Here is an 18,110-nt window from a genome sequence, read left to right on the forward strand (position 1 = left end):
AGTTACCAAGCAATTCCCACAACAGAAGACACGGGAGGGGGAAAAACCCCCATAGTGACCTAAACTGCCTGTGTGCCATTAGCCTTACTGCTCTAAAACCCTCATCATTAGTCAGAACACTGTCCCTTTAAGATAAATTGGGTCCCCAAAAGCTGCTGAGGTTAAAGGGAATCTCCACCCAAAATGAGTTTTTTGCCCAATATAAGTGAATATAATTTTAATCATCTCCCCGATATCCATTCATTATAAACGTCCAATTGTTTTAGAGTTATGTGTAAATGCAATTGCTACTGAAGGCAGCGTCTGTTCGGCCATTTTTATTCCCTGCCAGGGCCCCTTTGCTAATTGAAACAATGTAACAACTGCCGACTTTGCAACATTGTATCAAAAGTCAAAGCCAGGAATAGCAAAATGGCTGCACAGACACTGGCTTCAATAGCAATTACTTTTATAAATAACTTTAAACCCATCGGATGTTTTTAATGAGTTTATATTGAAAAGTTGCTTAGAATTACATTTTTACCCCCCCTTATCCAAAAAGCAGTGTTTGGGTGTAGTTTCCCTTTAAATGCCGTGACTATAGCTGAAAGCCGTCCAGAAGTAATGGCAATAGCAGGCGCTGCTCACATTCCAGCTGTTAAACAGCGCGGCCAAAACAACCAGTAACGTTACACCGCGGGCCGGGCGCTTGTACAGCAAATCTGTTGGGCGCCCAACAATAGCAGCGATTATCTGGGCATTGTCCTGGGCATTTGTCAGGGAATAATACAATATAAAACAGTCTGATGAGCAGCATTGAACCGGATCCATTTCGACCAGACAACACTTGGTAATGGGGCTTAATCTCTGCGCTAATGTTATTCAACCTGAATACAAAGGAAAATACACTTGTTGACTTTACTCCATACATTTAACTCTACCCTCCTTGCCCTTTAACAGACCTTATTCAACACTAATCTCATTATGTGTAAGAGTAAAATAAGGTTACACACTCTCCCTGGGCTCCACCCACTTTTAAAGGGGAAGTGCTTTCCTTTATGTCATTCTAAGCAACTTGCCAATATACATACACAGCACAGAAACCCCTAATACCCCTATCCCTGTAATCTCCAGAAAGTAGGAATCAATCCCATGTTTATATGCCGAAATCCAGCTGCAAAACAGTTCTTCTCTTTCAGCATCATTTGAAATCCTGGCAGGGGAGGAGGGACTAAAACACTGATGTTACAAAACTTCTCCACAGCTTGCAGACAGCCTGCAGGAACTGCATAACCCACAATGCATTGCACTGGGATGTTCCTTTCCTTATTGACATCACATGTGCAGCAGGGGATTGTGGGATAGGGAGGAGGCAGGCTGAGGGGAGGCGACTACGGTTACATTTTTTTGCTGTATATGTTACTCTGTATGTCCAATGTATGTAACCCACTTATTGTACAGCGCTGCGGGATATGTTGGCGCTTTATAAATAAATGTTAATAATAATCATTTTATTTGAGTCTCAAAGTAGTCAGCCAGATCAGCAGGGGAACAGGGGGCGGGGCTTAGTTGTGTTTTTAGATTTAATAGAGGAGCGGGCAGTTGGGGGCCTAAGGTCTGGACTAGGGGGGGGAACAGGGGGCGGGGCTTGTGTTTGGGTGGAGTTCCCCTTTAGGCCACTAGGAGGCTGCAGGTATGGCTTGAAATAAAGGGCTGCATATCCGGTATACAGCTTCACACTTCCCACATTGATGTCCAACGGAGGGCAAGATTTAATAGAGGAGCGGGCAGTTGGGGGACTAAGGTCCGGACTAGGTGGGAACAGGGGGCGGGGCTTGTGTTTGGGTGGAGTTCCCCTTTAGGCCACTAGAAGGCTGCAGGTATGGCTAGAAATAAAGGGCTGCATATCCGGTATACAGCTTCCCACTTCCCACACGGATGCCCAACGGAGGGAAAGATTTAATAGATGAGTGGGCAGTTGGGGGCTCTAAGGTCCAGACTAGGGGGGAACAGGGGGCGGAGCTTGTGTTTGGGTGGAGTTTCCCTTTAGGCCACTAGAAGGCTGCAGGAATGGCTAGAAATAAAGGGCTGCATATCCGGTATACATCTTCACACTTCCCACACTGATGCCCAACGGAGGGCAAGATTTAATAGATAAGCGGGCAATTGGGGGACTAAGGTCCGGACTAGGGGAAGGGGGTGGGGGTGTGGCTTAGGTTGTGTTTGGGTGGAGTTCCCCTTTAGGCCACCAGAAGGCTGCAGGAATGGCTAGAAATAAAGGGCTGCATATCCGATATACAGCTTCACACTTCCCACATTGATGCCCATCATAGGGCAAGATTTAATAGATGAGCGGGCAGTTGGGGGCCCAAGGTCCAGACTAGGGGGGGGGAACAGGGGGCGGGGCTTGTGTTTGGGTATACAGCTTCACACTTCCCACATTGGTGCCCAACACAGGGCAAGATTTAATAGAGGAGGGGGCAGTTGGGGGACTAGGGGTAGGCAGACATCAGGGGGTAAATGCCCACTGCCCCCACCCTTGCCTCTTCTGCCTACCCCTAGTTGTGGCCCTGTCTGTAAGTGGCGCTACGGGAAAAAAGGGCAGATCTGCTTCTTTCCAAACGCACAAAGGCCCAGATTTGTCCCTGGTTGCGACGGCCATCTTTAAACTACAACTCTCCTGCACCAATTGTGCCAGGCAGGAACGTTATAATCACCCAAATATCTGGGGATCGCAGAGCGAAGCCTGCGGGGAGCGTACGAATAGAAGCCGGCTTGTTACTACCTGCTCCCCTATGGTTGGGAGGAAGATGTTGACAATGTCAATGAACTTCTAAAGTGCCCCCCTTACAGTGTATATGTGGGGGAGATCAGACCTGAAACCCAGAATATGGGGGGGGTCCAGTAAAGAGCTTTTGGGAAGTTTGGGGTGAGAATCCCAGCGAGTCTGATCCTTTGCAGGGTTGTTGTTCATTTAGGCGGCACAGCGAGGAGCACAGACAGAAACCCATATGGGATCAGAGATAATTATGCAGATGCCCCAGAGGGGCAGAAAAACACTTTGCCTTGTTTGTGCTCGCAGGGACACAGGTTCTGGCAAATCTGCTTTGCTTAAAGGCACAATAACACCTTTATTTCATTTCCCCTGTGTTGTGTCCTTATGTCATTGCTGTAGGAGTTCCCACCCTGCTACTTTATCCTCATTATCCCCTCCCAAAGCCCTCCTGTCAGTATAACCCCCCTACATGGGAACCCTGCACAGTGGCCTATGGGCCGTATTAGCTGCACAGTGGCCTATGGGCCGTATTAGCTGCACAGTGGCCTATGGGCCGTATTAGCTGCACAGTGGCCTATGGGCCGTATTAGCTGCACAGTGGCCTATGGGCCGTATTAGCTGCACAGTGGCCTATGGGCCAGAACATAAGGGCAATGGCACACGTGGCAATTTCTTCCACACAGTGCTCTGTATGTGCCTCACTAGTGGCTAACTTTAGCCCAAAAAAGGGGTAATAAGGGGTAATTATATCTTAGTTGGGATCAAGTACAGGTACTGTTTTATTATTACAGAGAAAAGGGAATCATTTAACCATGAAATAAACCCAATAGGGCTGTTCTGCCCCCAATAAGGGGTAATTATATCTTAGTTGGGATCAAGTACAGGTACTGTTTTATTATTACAGAGAAAAGGGAATCATTTAACCATTAAATAAACCCAATAGGGCTGTTCTGCCCCCAATAAGGGGTAATTATATCTTAGTTGGGATCAAGTACAGGTACTGTTTTATTATTACAGAGAAAAGGGAATCATTTAACCATTAAATAAACCCAATAGGGTTGTTCTGACCCAATAAGGGGTAATTATATCTTAGTTGGGATCAAGTACAGGTATTGGTTTTATTATTACAGAGAAAAGGGAATCATTTAACCATGAAATAAACCCAATAGGGCTGTTCTGCCCCCAATAAGGGGTAATTATATCTTAGTTGGGATCAAGTACAGGTACTGTTTTATTATTACAGAGAAAAGGGAATCATTTAACCATGAAATAAACCCAATAGGGCTGTTCTGCCCCAATAAGGGGTAATTATATCTTAGTTGGGATCAAGTACAGGTACTGTTTTATTATTACAGAGAAAAGGGAATCATTTAACCATGAAATAAACCCAATAGGGCTGTTCTGCCCCAATAAGGGGTAATTATATCTTAGTTGGGATCAAGTACAGGTACTGTTTTATTATTACAGAGAAAAGGGAATCATTTAACCATGAAATAAACCCAATAGGGCTGTTCTGCCCCCAATAAGGGGTAATTATATCTTAGTTGGGATCAAGTACAGGTATTGGTTTTATTATTACAGAGAAAAAGGAAATCCGTTTTAAAATTCTGAATTATTTGATTAAAATGGAGTCTATGGGAGACAGGCTTTCCGGATATGGGATCCCATACCTGTATTATAAAAGCCTGGGGCCAGGATTGGGTGACTATTTCATAGTAGATGGGACCAACTACACTGCAGTTTAGATTCAGATATCCCACCCAGCGTTCCCCCTCTGGGTAAGTGTTAATTCCCTCGCCTGCTCCTGCCCACAGGTAACTTGGCACTGGCATTAAAGCCAATAATCCATATAGTTCCGTGCCAGTGCCATTTCTCCTGTATTTCAGCAGTAATTGGGGGGGGGGGGGGGGCACACCCCCGAGTGGGGATTGATAAGGCTTTCATATTCTCTCTCTGAGTCATCTTCTAGTTCAAGAAGGGACAGCAGGATTTGGCTTCACAACAAAGGCTGAAATTATAGGCTATTTTGTGCTTTTATGATCATGCCAGTGTGCATACATGCCAAATTCCTTCGCTCTCATCCCTTGATTCATATGTTGTGATATAGTCCCCTAGCAAGAGGCCAAGAGAAGGGGACATAGCCAATGTCTGTATAGAAGACTTACCCCCAAAACTGGGTGAATTTAGATATCAGACAAGTGGCCAAGATGGAAACCTGATTCGAACGATGACCCATTTTACGGAAAGCATTGGGTCATCAGCTGACCTCGTACTACATATGAGGGGCATACAAGGCTCATAGGGTAGGGGTGGTGCTGCTTAGCAGCCAGAGATTACGGAGTAAACTGAATAAATGGGCACCAAGTCTCTCCCCTGACCATTAGAGATTGCGGAGGTTGTGAGAACTGCAGGCAATAGGCCAACCCAGGGCTTTAATGGGCTGCCGGGTAGATATGGGGGCCTTTATCTCAGGAATGACAATTGTTCTATGGAAGATATCCAGCTGTCCAACCTTAAGTGGGAGCTTGCATGAGATTGGGGAGGAACGACAGTACGGGGCATAGAAACGTTCCATAGTAAGAGTCCCAACCCCATGGAGAAAATGAACAGGGGCAGAGGGCATCACTCGGCAATTTCTACCACCATTGACTTGTTAGTAAGCTGGCCACACACACCGATATAATTGCACAGACCGTGTGTGGGCTTCAAATTATCCCAATAATTTTTGTACAGGTTTGGAATCCCTTATCCGGAAACCCGTTATCCAGAAAGTACCTGTACTTGATCCCAACTAAGATATAATTACCCCTTATTGGGGGCAGAACAGCCCTATTGGGTTTATTTCATGGTTAAATGATTCCCTTTTCTCTGTAATAATAAAACAGTACCTGTACTTGATCCCAACTAAGATATAATTACCCCTTATTGGGGCAGAACAGCCCTATTGGGTTTATTTAATGGTTAAATGATTCCATTTTCTCTGTAATAATAAAACAGTACCTGTACTTGATCCCAACTAAGATATAATTACCCCTTATTGGGGCAGAACAGCCCTATTGGGTTTATTTAATGGTTAAATGATTCCCTTTTCTCTGTAATAATAAAACAGTACCTGTACTTGATCCCAACTAAGATATAATTACCCCTTATTGGGGGCAGAACAGCCCTATTGGGTTTATTTCATGGTTAAATGATTCCCTTTTCTCTGTAATAATAAAACAGTACCTGTACTTGATCCCAACTAAGATATAATTACCCCTTATTGGGGCAGAACAGCCCTATTGGGTTTATTTCATGGTTAAATGATTCCATTTTCTCTGTAATAATAAAACAGTACCTGTACTTGATCCCAACTAAGATATAATTACCCCTTATTGGGGCAGAACAGCCCTATTGGGTTTATTTAATGGTTAAATGATTCCCTTTTCTCTGTAATAATAAAACAGTACCTGTACTTGATCCCAACTAAGATATAATTACCCCTTATTGGGGGCAGAACAGCCCTATTGGGTTTATTCAATATATAAATGATTTTTAGCAGACTTAAGTTATGGAGATCCAAATTACAGAAAGATCCCTTATCCGGAAAACCCCAGGTCCCGAGCATTCTGGATAACAGGTCCCATACCTGTATCATGTTGATCATGGTTTAGTCGTTCAGACAGGTTAGGGCGCAGTATTGTGTATCTGACGATACCCCTGAGGGACCTACAATGGGAGTCACTTTCGTACGATTGGTGCCTGTAACTATTTCATGTTCAGAACCTCCTCCCATTGGTTATTTTTAGAGCTTGATCCTACAGTTTCCGGTTGAATGTGAGTTTTAGATCGATCGATATCCAAATGTTCAGCAGAAGAACATGTATGGCCGCCTTTAGGCACATCCACTGGTTCCACAACAAACCTGAAGCTTGGGAGGTCCATCAAATGGACTTGAGACATCAACTGACCAAAGAGATGCCCAAGTAATAACATTATAAAATAACACTTTGCACGGTAGTTGTCCTACACTGACCCAATCTGCCATTAGTCACATGACTGCCGCAAATAACTTGGTGGACGTTCCAAGAAGATTGAGAAGACCAAGGTCCCTGGTGGGACATCTTCCCAAGGACTGAAGTGCAACTATATTTACACTTGTTTTCGGTGTTTCTATAATAAGGGAAACTAAGGAGGCTGAGTCGTGACAGAAGAATTTCTAGAGAAGGAGAGGAAGGACGGGTCTTGCTCAATTCTCCCCCCAAATCTCTGACTCATTCTCTCCGACTGCCCAGGGGAAGCCGCGAGCGCTCGCTGGAGGGGCCCATAACAGTTTATAGGGACCATATGTTAGGGATTCCATTTATTCCGGTTACTGTTGCCAAGGGGAAGTCTCTTTATGCCTCAGCCTGAGAAACCAGCAGATAGTACTGAACATTCCCATCAGTCCCTGCCCCAGTGAGCTTACAATCTAAGGTCCCTATCCCATTCCCATCAGTCCCTGCCCCAGTGAGCTTACAATCTAAGGTCCCTATCACATTCCCATCAGCCCCTGCCCCAGTGAGCTTACAATCTAAGGTCCCTATCACATTCCCATCAGCCCCTGCCCCAGTGGAGCTTACAATCTAAGGTCCCTATCACATTCCCATCAGCCCCTGCCCCAGTGAGCTTACAATCTAAGGTCCCTATCACATTCCCATCAGCCCCTGCCCCAGTGGAGCTTACAATCTAAGGTCCCTATCCCATTCCCATCAGCCCCTGCCCCAGTGAGCTTACAATCTAAGGTCCCTATCACATTCCCATCAGCCCCTGCCCCAGTGAGCTTACAATCTAAGGTCCCTATCACATTCCCATCAGCCCCTGCCCCAGTGAGCTTACAATCTAAGGTCCCCATCACATTCCCATCAGTCCCTGCCCCAGTGAGCTTACAATCTAAGGTCCCTATCACATTCCCATCAGCCCCTGCCCCAGTGGAGCTTACAATCTAAGGTCCCTATCCCATTCCCATCAGCCCCTGCCCCAGTGAGCTTACAATCTAAGGTCCCTATCACATTCCCATCAGCCCCTGCCCCAGTGGAGCTTACAATCTAAGGTCCCTATCCCATTCCCATCAGCCCCTGCCCCAGTGAGCTTACAATCTAAGGTCCCTATCACATTCCCATCAGCCCCTGCCCCAGTGAGCTTACAATCTAAGGTCCCTATCACATTCCCATCAGCCCCTGCCCCAGTGAGCTTACAATCTAAGGTCCCCATCACATTCCCATCAGTCCCTGCCCCAGTGAAGCCAGTTAAACTGCCTGTATTTGGGGTGTGGGGGGATGCCAGCAACATTCTGTACTATGAATGTATTATTATTATAATGTACAGCACTGTGTGCACCAGTAACACAATACACACAGATACATACACACTTCCCCTGCAGGCAGGGTGTCAGTGATTACAAGTCGCAGTAGGGAAGTTTTGACAACATGGTGTAAAATGTGGCAGTTCCGCGGTACAGTTCTAAAACCACAGCCGACAAACCCGGCACAAAGAGCAGAAGTGGTTCCCCCGGCCTGAGAAAAACAACACAGGACTTATCACAGGCAATTAAAATACTTGGTTACCTATACGACAATCCAATGGCACAGGGCTGGCACAGGGTCCAGGGCTGGGGGGGCAAATAGTCCCTGCCTCTCGCTCTCTGACTGACTGAGTACCCCCCTTTCACCTCTCTTGCTCCATTGGCCCCCAACATTTCATGGCACAATGTGGCCCCCTAGGGTACTGACACACCAAGCATAATGAGACAGGGATTATTGCCCCCCCCCCCCGGCACACTATACACAGTGACAGACAGTGGGTACCCTGGGGTAGCAGTATGTGCCCACTTTGTGTTTAATGTCCAAGAACACATATCAACATTATCGGCCAATCATGGTTGGGGGCGGGCTAAACAGTTTTATGTTTTTTCCCCCTGATGCAGGGTCCTATAGCGCCCGATAGGTCTAATTGGCCTAAGGCCAACCCTGACAACAGCCATACAATGAGAGAACAAGGCAAGTTTCCCTGCTGCAAAACAGCTTGCCCCTAATCCATCCAACACAGTAACATATACACTGCCAGATACCTACCGCGGCCTTACACGGGCAGATTTCAGCTGCAGATTAGCATCCTTAGGCCCGATAGGCGTACTCAACTAATAACTGGTCTAAAATTGGGCAGATCTCAATCAGGTAGGTTTGATTTTCCCTTCGGATCAACAAGCCGATGCGGTCCTCCGCCCAACGGCTCATTTGCCCAGTAACGCCTGCCTTAGGTGAGCATATCAGAAGATCCGCTTGTTTGGCGACCTGCGTATGGCCGCCTTTATATGGAGCAGTCACTTCCACGTGTATTTATATCTAATATTAGAAGCTGCCATACTGCTTGTCTTGCCTTGTAAGGACAACGGGAGCCCAAGGGGAACAATATGGCAGTCCCCATAGACCTATAAATACACCTATATGCTGGCACAGTTAAAGGGGAGGTTAACCTTTAAGTATGTTATAGAATGGCTAATTCTAAACATCTTTTCAGCTGGTCTTCATTATTTTTTATTATTCATTATTTCCCTTCCTTTCCCAACTCTTTGCAGTTTTTAAACAGGGGTCACTGACCCCGGCAGCCAAAATACTATTGCTCTGCGAGGCTGCACTTTTATGGTTACTTTTGGTAACTTTCTTTTCTATTAACCCCCTCTCCTATTCATATATGTAGAGTGTAAGCTCTTTTGGGCAGGGCTCCCTTCCCCTCCTGTATCGGTTATTGATTGCTTTATATGTTACTCCTTGTAGAGTGTAAGCTCTTTTGGGCAGGGCTCCCTTCCCCTCCTGTATCGGTTACTGATTGCTTTATATGTTACTCCTTGTAGAGTGTAAGCTCTTTTGGGCAGGGCTCCCTTCCCCTCCTGTATCGGTTATTGATTGCTTTATATGTTACTCCTTGTAGAGTGTAAGCTCTTTTGGGCAGGGCTCCCTTCCCCTCCTGTATCAGTTACTGATTGCTTTATATGTTACTCCTTGTAGAGTGTAAGCTCTTTTGGGCAGGGCTCCCTTCCCCTCCTGTATCAGTTATTGATTGCTGTATATGTTACTCCTTGTAGAGTGTAAGCTCTTTTGGGCAGGGCTCTCTTCCCCTCCTGTATCGGTTACTGATTGCTTTATATGTTACTCCTTGTAGAGTGTAAGCTCTTTTGGGCAGGGCTCTCTTCCCCTCTTGTATCGGTTACTGATTGCTTTATATGTTACTCCTTGTAGAGTGTAAGCTCTTTTGGGCAGGGCTCTCTTCCCCTCTTGTATCGGTTACTGATTGCTTTATATGTTTCTCCTTGTAGAGTGTAAGCTCTTTTGGGCAGGGCTCCCTTCCCCTCCTGTATCGGTTACTGATTGCTTTATATGTTACTCCTTGTAGAGTGTAAGCTCTTTTGGGCAGGGCTCCCTTCACCTCCTGTATCGGTTACTGATTGCTTTATATGTTACTCCTTGTAGAGTGTAAGCTCTTTTGGGCAGGGCTCCCTTCACCTCCTGTATCGGTTACTGATTGCTTTATATGTTACTCCTTGTAGAGTGTAAGCTCTTTTGGGCAGGGCTCCCTTCCCCTCCTGTATCGGTTACTGATTGCTTTATATGTTACTCCTTGTAGAGTGTAAGCTCTTTTGGGCAGGGCTCTCTTCCCCTCCTGTATCGGTTATTGGTTGCTTTATATGTTACTCTGTATGTCCAATGTATGTAACCCACTTATTGTACAGCGCTGCGGGATATGTTGGCACTTTATAAATAAATGTATAATATTATTATTATTATTATTAACCAGTCTCTCATCCCAACCACTTCCTGGTTGCTAAGGTAACTTGGACCCTAGCAACCAAATAGCTGCTGAAACTCCAAACTGGCAAGCTCCTAAACAAAAAATGAAATAACTTAAAAACTACAAATCATAATAAAATGAAGACCAATTGCAAATTGTCCCAGAATATTAATCTCTACATCATACTAACAGTTAACCTCAAAAGTGAACAACCCCTTTAATATACTCAATATTATATATATTATATAATATACTTTCTCTGATCCATATGAGCTGTAACATCTGAAACATAAACTGCATCGCTGAACTATAACTCCCAGAAATTATATATATTGTGATTTCTACAAACTCACAATAACAAAAAGTGGCAAAAACAAACTTTCATTGCCCTACAAGTGCTCCAGTGAGTGGATTTGTACCTTTGCAGAGGGCCAGTTGGACTCTGGGCTATAGATAGTGAGCTTGCAGCAATGGTTCTTGTATCCCTCGGCCCCGACACACAGGCCTCCCCGGCTCCCTAGATGTCTCACAGGTGAGTGAGCAATTTAGCAGGTAACTAATGAGCTCACCTGGTCAGAGACATCAGCGTGTCATCCCTTTAATTAGCCACCTAGTGGCCAGTAGCAAAAAGTGCAGATACCCCAGGGTGAAGCTTCCATGCAAATGCCCCGGTAAGGGTAGAAGGAGAATAGAAAAGCACACACACCGGTGGTACACAGCAAACTCCGGCAGCGTTCCTGTTGCCCATGGCTAGCAGCTACTCATGCCAGGTGGCCAGGGGACCTTTGCATCTGTGGCTCGCTCTTGCTGCTAGCCGGCCACCATCCACGTGCCCACTAGCCTCTGGGGAGCCAACCTACCTGAGCATGCAGCAAAACAAAAGCAAGTGGGTGGGGAAAAACAAAAGCAGGGGTGTCAAACTGCTGGGAGGGGGGAGGACTACAAATCCCAGAATTCCATGGCGAGCGTCAGCTGTAGGGAACTCTGAGAAACTGTAGAGCAGTCAACCGAAAGGTTAAAGGGGAGGTTCACCTTCAAATTAGTATGTTATCGAGTGGCCAGTTCGTAGCAACTTTGCAATTGGTCTTCATTTTTTTATTTGATATAGTTTCTGAATGATATACCTTTTGCTTCCAACTATTTCAAATGGGGGTCACTGACCCCCCGGCGGTCCAGACATGACCCATGCAGGCGCTCCCCCTGCCCGACCGCTCCTCCCCTGACGCGTTAAACTTACGCGCTAAGGGGAGGATGTCGTGGGGGGTTAGCGGGGCCCCTGCCGGGGGAGGGGTTAGGAGACGCGGCCGGCGGGAGCCCCGGTGGGCCCTGTTCCCCCCCAGTCTGACCCTGGTTATATTTGATTACTTTTCTTGCTATTCGGGTCCTTTCCTCACATCACTGCTTTGTTGCTAAGGTCATTTGGACCCTAGCAACCAGATATAATAATAAAGGAAGACCAAGTGCAAATTGTTTCAGCATGTCACTCTCCACATTATACTAAAGGTTAAGGTGAACATCCCCTTTAAAGTTAATGAATGTAATTGTATTAATGGTGAGAGAATGCTAATTAGCTTTAAAGGCATGTGACTCAACAATGTAGTTAGCCCCTCCCCCACCCCAAAACACTGTTACGTAATGGTCTTTCACTTCTGCCGCGTTGGCGTCCCTGCAGCCGTAGCAGCCAATTAGAATCAGGCATTCACTGGCATTCCTGTGCCTGACTGCTTAGAGCTGACTGCTGATTGGTCGCAATGGGTTACAGCTGTTTTAATGAATTAATAACTGTTTCTACCAAACGGTGATACGTTACATCGCGGGATGGAATTTAATTAGGAGATAATTGATTCTTATAAGGCATGTACCGACAAGGGTTTCAGCCTGCAGCCCATTTTATTATGCGGCGACACTGTACCTAACTGTGATGAGCACTGAATTGCCACCATGAATGAATCTTGTGCTGTGGAATTTCTAGGCACCCCCAGTTTACTTCAGACCCCGGGGTACATTGTACCTCTGTGCCACTCTTCTGGTGCCCCCCCATCCCCTGCACAGTACTGAAGTTGGCAAAGAATTTCTGTACAGGGTCGGACTGGGCCCAGACCCCATCCCTGCAGCGCGCTACCCGACTCACTGAAGGTAGGTTTAATTTACGCATGCTCGGGGGTCGGGGTTGGACAGGTAGTGGGGGGGCCCTGCGGAGGAGGGGGTGAAGGCTGTGGCGAGGGCCCATTGGGGGGTGCAGGGGCCCCTGAACCCCCCAGTATGACCCTGTTTCTGTACCATGTATAGGGTTGCCCAGGGGCAGCACTCAAAGGAGGCATGTACCTAGGGTGCAATGGGGGGGGGGGGGCTGGGCATGTACCTCTTCTGTTGACACCCCCGGGGACCTTTTGGAACTCCCAGCAGCAGCCGGCTGAGATAGTGGCTCCCAGTTTTCTTATCCGGCCCCTCCCGACTTGTCACCTATGTCTTTTGAGCTCACTGGCAAACAAACGGGGGGCCCTTGGGTGCCATTGCCACTCGGCCCGACTCTGGAGTTCAGGCCAGTTGGAAGGGGGGAGTGGGGTGTTGGACCATGGTGGCGGACCAACATCTTAAAGGGGCAGGATGACTATGCGGCAGGGAGTGGTAATGATGTAAAAGGGGTAGGGGGTTAAGTCGGACCGAAAGTCCGAAGCAGAAATTGGGGTGGCCAGTTAACTACGTATTTACCAGCAATAATAACTTGTAATACCTGCACTGGCCTTGGGTGGTGTATTACCGACTAGATCAGTGGAGTGCAACCCTAGCTAGAAATGAGCCCTATCAGCTTTCAAATGGGGGTCACTGACCCCGGCAAAAAAACTTATTATTGTTATTATTGAATTGTTATGCCTTCATTTTCAGTCCTCTCCTATTATTCATCTTCCAGGTTCTCAGTTTAACAACGGCCTGGTTGCTAGGGTAAACTGCACCCTAGCAACCAGATAGCTGCTGACATTCCAAACTGGAGAGCTGCCAAACAAAAAACTAACTCATACCTAATTTACCAAAAATTGAGTATTTCAGATTATTCCTGTCCTATATCCTGCTAAAGGCAAACTAAACCTTTAACTCCTATTTGGTTGATTCCGTTCCCACGCTGAGCCAGACTGAATGCAGAAATTGCGCTTTTTTGTTATGTAAAGTGATGTTTGATGGGCGCTTAGGGCGAGCGTCGGAAACCGAACGTTTCCTGCCGACTAAGGAATAGGTTTCCTTTCATTCTGCAGCAAGTCGGGCAAAGGATCGGGGCAATACCAATGTCTTAGTTAATTTAAAGGGGAACTAACCCTTTACAAATGCCCCAAATCGCTAGGTTCTAGTGACTATGGTGTTGCTGTGTGTTTTTCTCTATGGGAGCCTGCAGCAACTTGAATAGGAATTCAGACTCCTATATCCACAAAGCGTACGGGGTTAGTTTCCCTTTCGTCAGGTTCCTATATGTCAGGCCAATGGGCTGAAACAAAAGACCACGTAGCAGTGTATTCCGGCTGCTTATTTTTAGTTTTTCTGCTGAAATGCAGCCACTCCGACTTCCAAAAATAAACCGTTTTTTTGTGTGGTTTTGTTGCACGAAAAAACTGGCCTTTCCAGCTGAATAGTGTTGATGTGTTAGTATAAAGGGTTAATAAGGGGGGGGGCATGCACGGGGATCAGTAGCGCTTCATGCTGGATTTAGGGGGGTTGGGGGCCATGGAAGATGGACAATAACAGGGGGTGAATATAAGGTTGACACTTTAGGGCAACCACACTTGGGGTACCCACCACAAACGAACTTAAATGGGAGGAGCTAACGATCATCTTTCCCGAATGTCACCCAACAAACTCCAGTCAACAGTGACAGGCAGCCCCCATTATTCTCTGACTGTCGCCCTGTTTATTCGCCTGCGTCAGTACGAACCACCATAGGCGGCAGCTGCAAGCCAGCTGGCACACAGGCGTGACTCACTGAGCTTTCAGCAAATCCCATTTAATATCCCTGGGCAAGTCATGTCAGCCGCCTGGGCCTCAAGCAAAACAACTAAGGCTCACCGGCTTTACCAATGGGGAAGGGTTGCTGCTGAGTACATATTGTAGGGCTACTGTATAACCCAACAGAAAACACTTTATATAATAAAATTATTATTATCATTAAGACTGGGCAAATTTGCACCTGGGCAGCAACCTATAGCAACCAATCAGGGATTTGCCTTTTTCATCCCGCTGCAGGTTGAGCAATTACCTGATTGGTCACCATGGGTTACTGCCCAGGGGCAAATCTGCCCAAGTCTATATAAATAACTCCCTTTATGTTAGCAGCTGCAGTACAAAGAACTGGCTTTCTACACTGGGAAATAAAGCAGGAAGTTTGAAACGCAGAATAATCAGTAGTTTGCAATGGAAATCACCATAGAGATATATAGGAAATGCACTGCCGGGCATCGGTATCTATGCCAAGCAGCTGATCCAGCTCCACAATCTGTTTCTGGGGAGTCATTGACCAGATGGAATTGTTCTATTTTGGCTTGAAATGGAACAGAAGCCCCGTCCAGATAATGTAGCAGAAGTTACGGCTTCTGCTACACGGTGTCTGGAGTCGGAACCAGCAACGTAGAGAATATAAACAGCCAGGCAGATACTGTATTGACTAGTCATTGCATTTCCGAATAGCTTTAAAACCAAGTTACGGCTTCTGCTACACAGTGTCTGGAGTCGGAACCAGCAACGTAGAGAATATAAACAGCCAGGCAGATACTGTATTGACTAGTCATTGCATTTCCGAATAACTACACAGTGTCTGGAGTCGGAACCAGCAACGTAGGGAATATAAACAGCCAGGCAGATACTGTATTGGCTAGTCATTGCATTTCTGAATAACTACACAGTGTCTGGAGTCGGAACCTGCAACGTAGAGAATATAAACAGCCAGGCAGATACTGTATTGACTAGTCATTGCATTTCCGAATAACTACACAGTGTCTGGAGTCGGAACCTGCAACGTAGGGAATATAAACAGCCAGGCAGATACTGTATTGACTAGTCATTGCATTTCCGAATAACTACACAGTGTCTGGAGTCGGAACCAGCAACGTAGGGAATATAAACAGCCAGGCAGATACTGTATTGGCTAGTCATTGCATTTCCGAATAACTACACAGTGTCTGGAGTCGGAACCAGCAACGTAGAGAATATAAACAGCCAGGCAGATACTGTATTGACTAGTCATTGCATTTCCGAATAACTACACAGTGTCTGGAGTCGGAACCAGCAACGTAGAGAATATAAACAGCCAGGCAGATACAGTAATGACTAGTAACTGCATTTCCGAATAGCTTTTAAACCAAGTTACGGCTTCTGCTACACAGTGTCTGGAGTCGGAACCAGCAACGTAGAGAATATAAACAGCCAGGCAGATACAGTAATGACTAGTAACTGCATTTCCGAATAGCTTTTAAACCAAGTTACAGCTTCTGCTACACAGTGTCTGGAGTCGGAACCAGCAACGTAGAGAATATAAACAGCCAGGCAGATACTGTATTGACTAGTAACTGCATTTCCAAATAGCTTTAAAACCGTCTGTATATACCAAAGAAGTTTTCATTCATTATTTTGGGTAGAGTTACCCTTTAATCAACCATTACGGTTAATTTTTAGTAAAACTGAGGCTGGTTTGTGAGTGGCAGCCCAGTACAGCGTGCAATGGAGGTTGGTAGTGAGTGTCAGCTCTGTGCATCAGCAACTCTGGCTATGAGGGCAAATCAGTGGGCAGTATCCCCCTACCCTGCTCGATGCCAGGCTGCCCAAACACAAGTAAAGTTCTGCACAGACGCCCCCAGCCATCTCCCAGTGCCCCCACACAGTCATGGGGCCAGCAGGCATGGCATGCCTATATAAGGGCCAGGAAATGGGCATGAAAAGGTGCCTGCAAGGGGTTAAAGCAATGGAATCTGGCAGGGAGGGGTAATGAATGCACCCCTCCTGTGTGTGTTAGTACCTGCATGGCTAATATAAGGGGGTACATGCACAATGTAACCCCTCTGCATGCAATTCAGGGGGCGGAAGGGTTAAGCTGGGGAGGGGGTGCCAGTGTGGCAATGCCAGGGGGAGAAGGGCTACTAGCCTGGGCAGGGCTGGCTGCTAGCACTTACCTGTTGGGTCACTGGGCACACAAGCTGCGGTCCCTCCTGCACTGAAGAGAGAGAAGCGAATGAGGCTGCGGGGCTGCTACACGCACAGAAAGCTTAGCCACAGGGCCACCACCCTCTCTGATTCATCAGCTCCACAGCTCCACCTGCTGGCACTGGCGGGCACTGCACCCCCCGGGGAGGGAGGGGCAGCAGGGGAGGAAATCACAGCTGCCATACAAACTAGCACAGAGAGGGACAAATGGCATTTATTGGAGTAGGGGTTTGGGATTTAATTCTGCATTTATATAAAGGTAATGAAATTGTTATAGAAATATAATGTTCAACCAGTGAAAATATTCCCACATTCCTATATATATATATATATATATATAGTATACAGGGAGGAGCACACCCTATACAAGTCCAAATGCCCTTGGTGCAGGTCAAAAACAAAAATATAATAGAAAGAGTGCTGCACACACAGGGACTTGATACAAAAGAAAAAGTGGTTTAATTGAAAAAATTCCAATGTTTCGAGCACAATCTGTGCTCTTCCTCAGGGACAAACCAACAGACCATATCCCAACACCCACAGTAAATAACCCCTGGTTATATATACTGTGTATATATATATATATATATATATATATATATATATATATATAATATATATATGGATATATTATCAGGCAGGACTGGCTCACTTCATGCTAGCTGGAATGGGGTCTGCCCACAGGGTACAAAATAATTAGGGGAAAATGGAATTTTTTGGAGCCGAACACACTCTTTTAGGGGTTTGGGATTTAATTCTGCATTTATATAAAGCTAATGAAATTGTTACAGAAATACAGTGTTCAACCAGTGGAGGCACATTCCCACATTCCCATATATATATATGGATATATTATCAAGAAGGACTGGCTCACTTCATGCTAGTTGGAATGGGGTCGGCTCACTGGGTACAAAATGACTCCTAATCCCCATGTTACTAATAGGAAGGAAGCAGGTCCCAGCTGAAGTGTAAAACAGACCCTGGCAGAGGCCCAAACTGCCGCCCACGTACCCAATAAATCATGATTGTATCAAGTTCTGTGGCTTCTGCCTGAATCTACAGGTTGCCGGTCTGGGCCTGGGAAGAGGAGTAAAAGACATAGGAAGAGTAACATATATTCCATAATTGTTAAAATATAGTGCTACTTCTTTTTTTTTTTTATTATTCAACGTTTATTTCGTGGTATGAAGTACTTGCATTGCCATTTTCATAAACATATATAAATGCTTTATCCATTTTGCTTCACATTCTTGTACAGTCCTTACCTGAGTTATAACACTGTGCTTAACATTGGTTTTGGTTCATTTATGTCAAATTCTATCTTTAGTTTTACTTTGCATAGTTATTATTATCGAAATAAAAAAATGAA

General features: G+C 45.9%; 1 protein-coding gene across 7 annotated transcripts in view; it reads right to left on the reverse strand.

The window, feature by feature from the left end:
- Positions 1-16,819, reverse strand: part of gsn (gelsolin) — a 40,056-nt gene extending 23,237 nt beyond the window's left edge. For 2 of the 7 annotated variants that reach the window (XM_031890467.1, XM_031890466.1), the window contains exons 1-2: positions 16,711-16,815; positions 11,268-11,421 (exon numbers count right to left, since the gene is read on the reverse strand). In XM_031890467.1, the coding sequence (XP_031746327.1) occupies positions 11,268-11,309 (42 nt within the window). In that variant the 5' untranslated portion in view covers positions 11,310-11,421; positions 16,711-16,815. Of the gene's footprint in view, positions 1-10,980; positions 11,131-11,267; positions 11,422-16,710 lie in introns of those variants that run through there. The other 5 variants (XM_031890470.1, XM_031890468.1, XM_031890469.1 and 2 more) reach the window with 4 other exon arrangements.
- Between the last annotated feature and the right edge of the window lie 1,291 nt (positions 16,820-18,110).

The sequence above is a fragment of the Xenopus tropicalis genome, chromosome 8 (assembly GCF_000004195.4).
Source record: "Xenopus tropicalis strain Nigerian chromosome 8, UCB_Xtro_10.0, whole genome shotgun sequence".
Lineage (NCBI taxonomy): Eukaryota > Metazoa > Chordata > Amphibia > Anura > Pipidae > Xenopus > Xenopus tropicalis.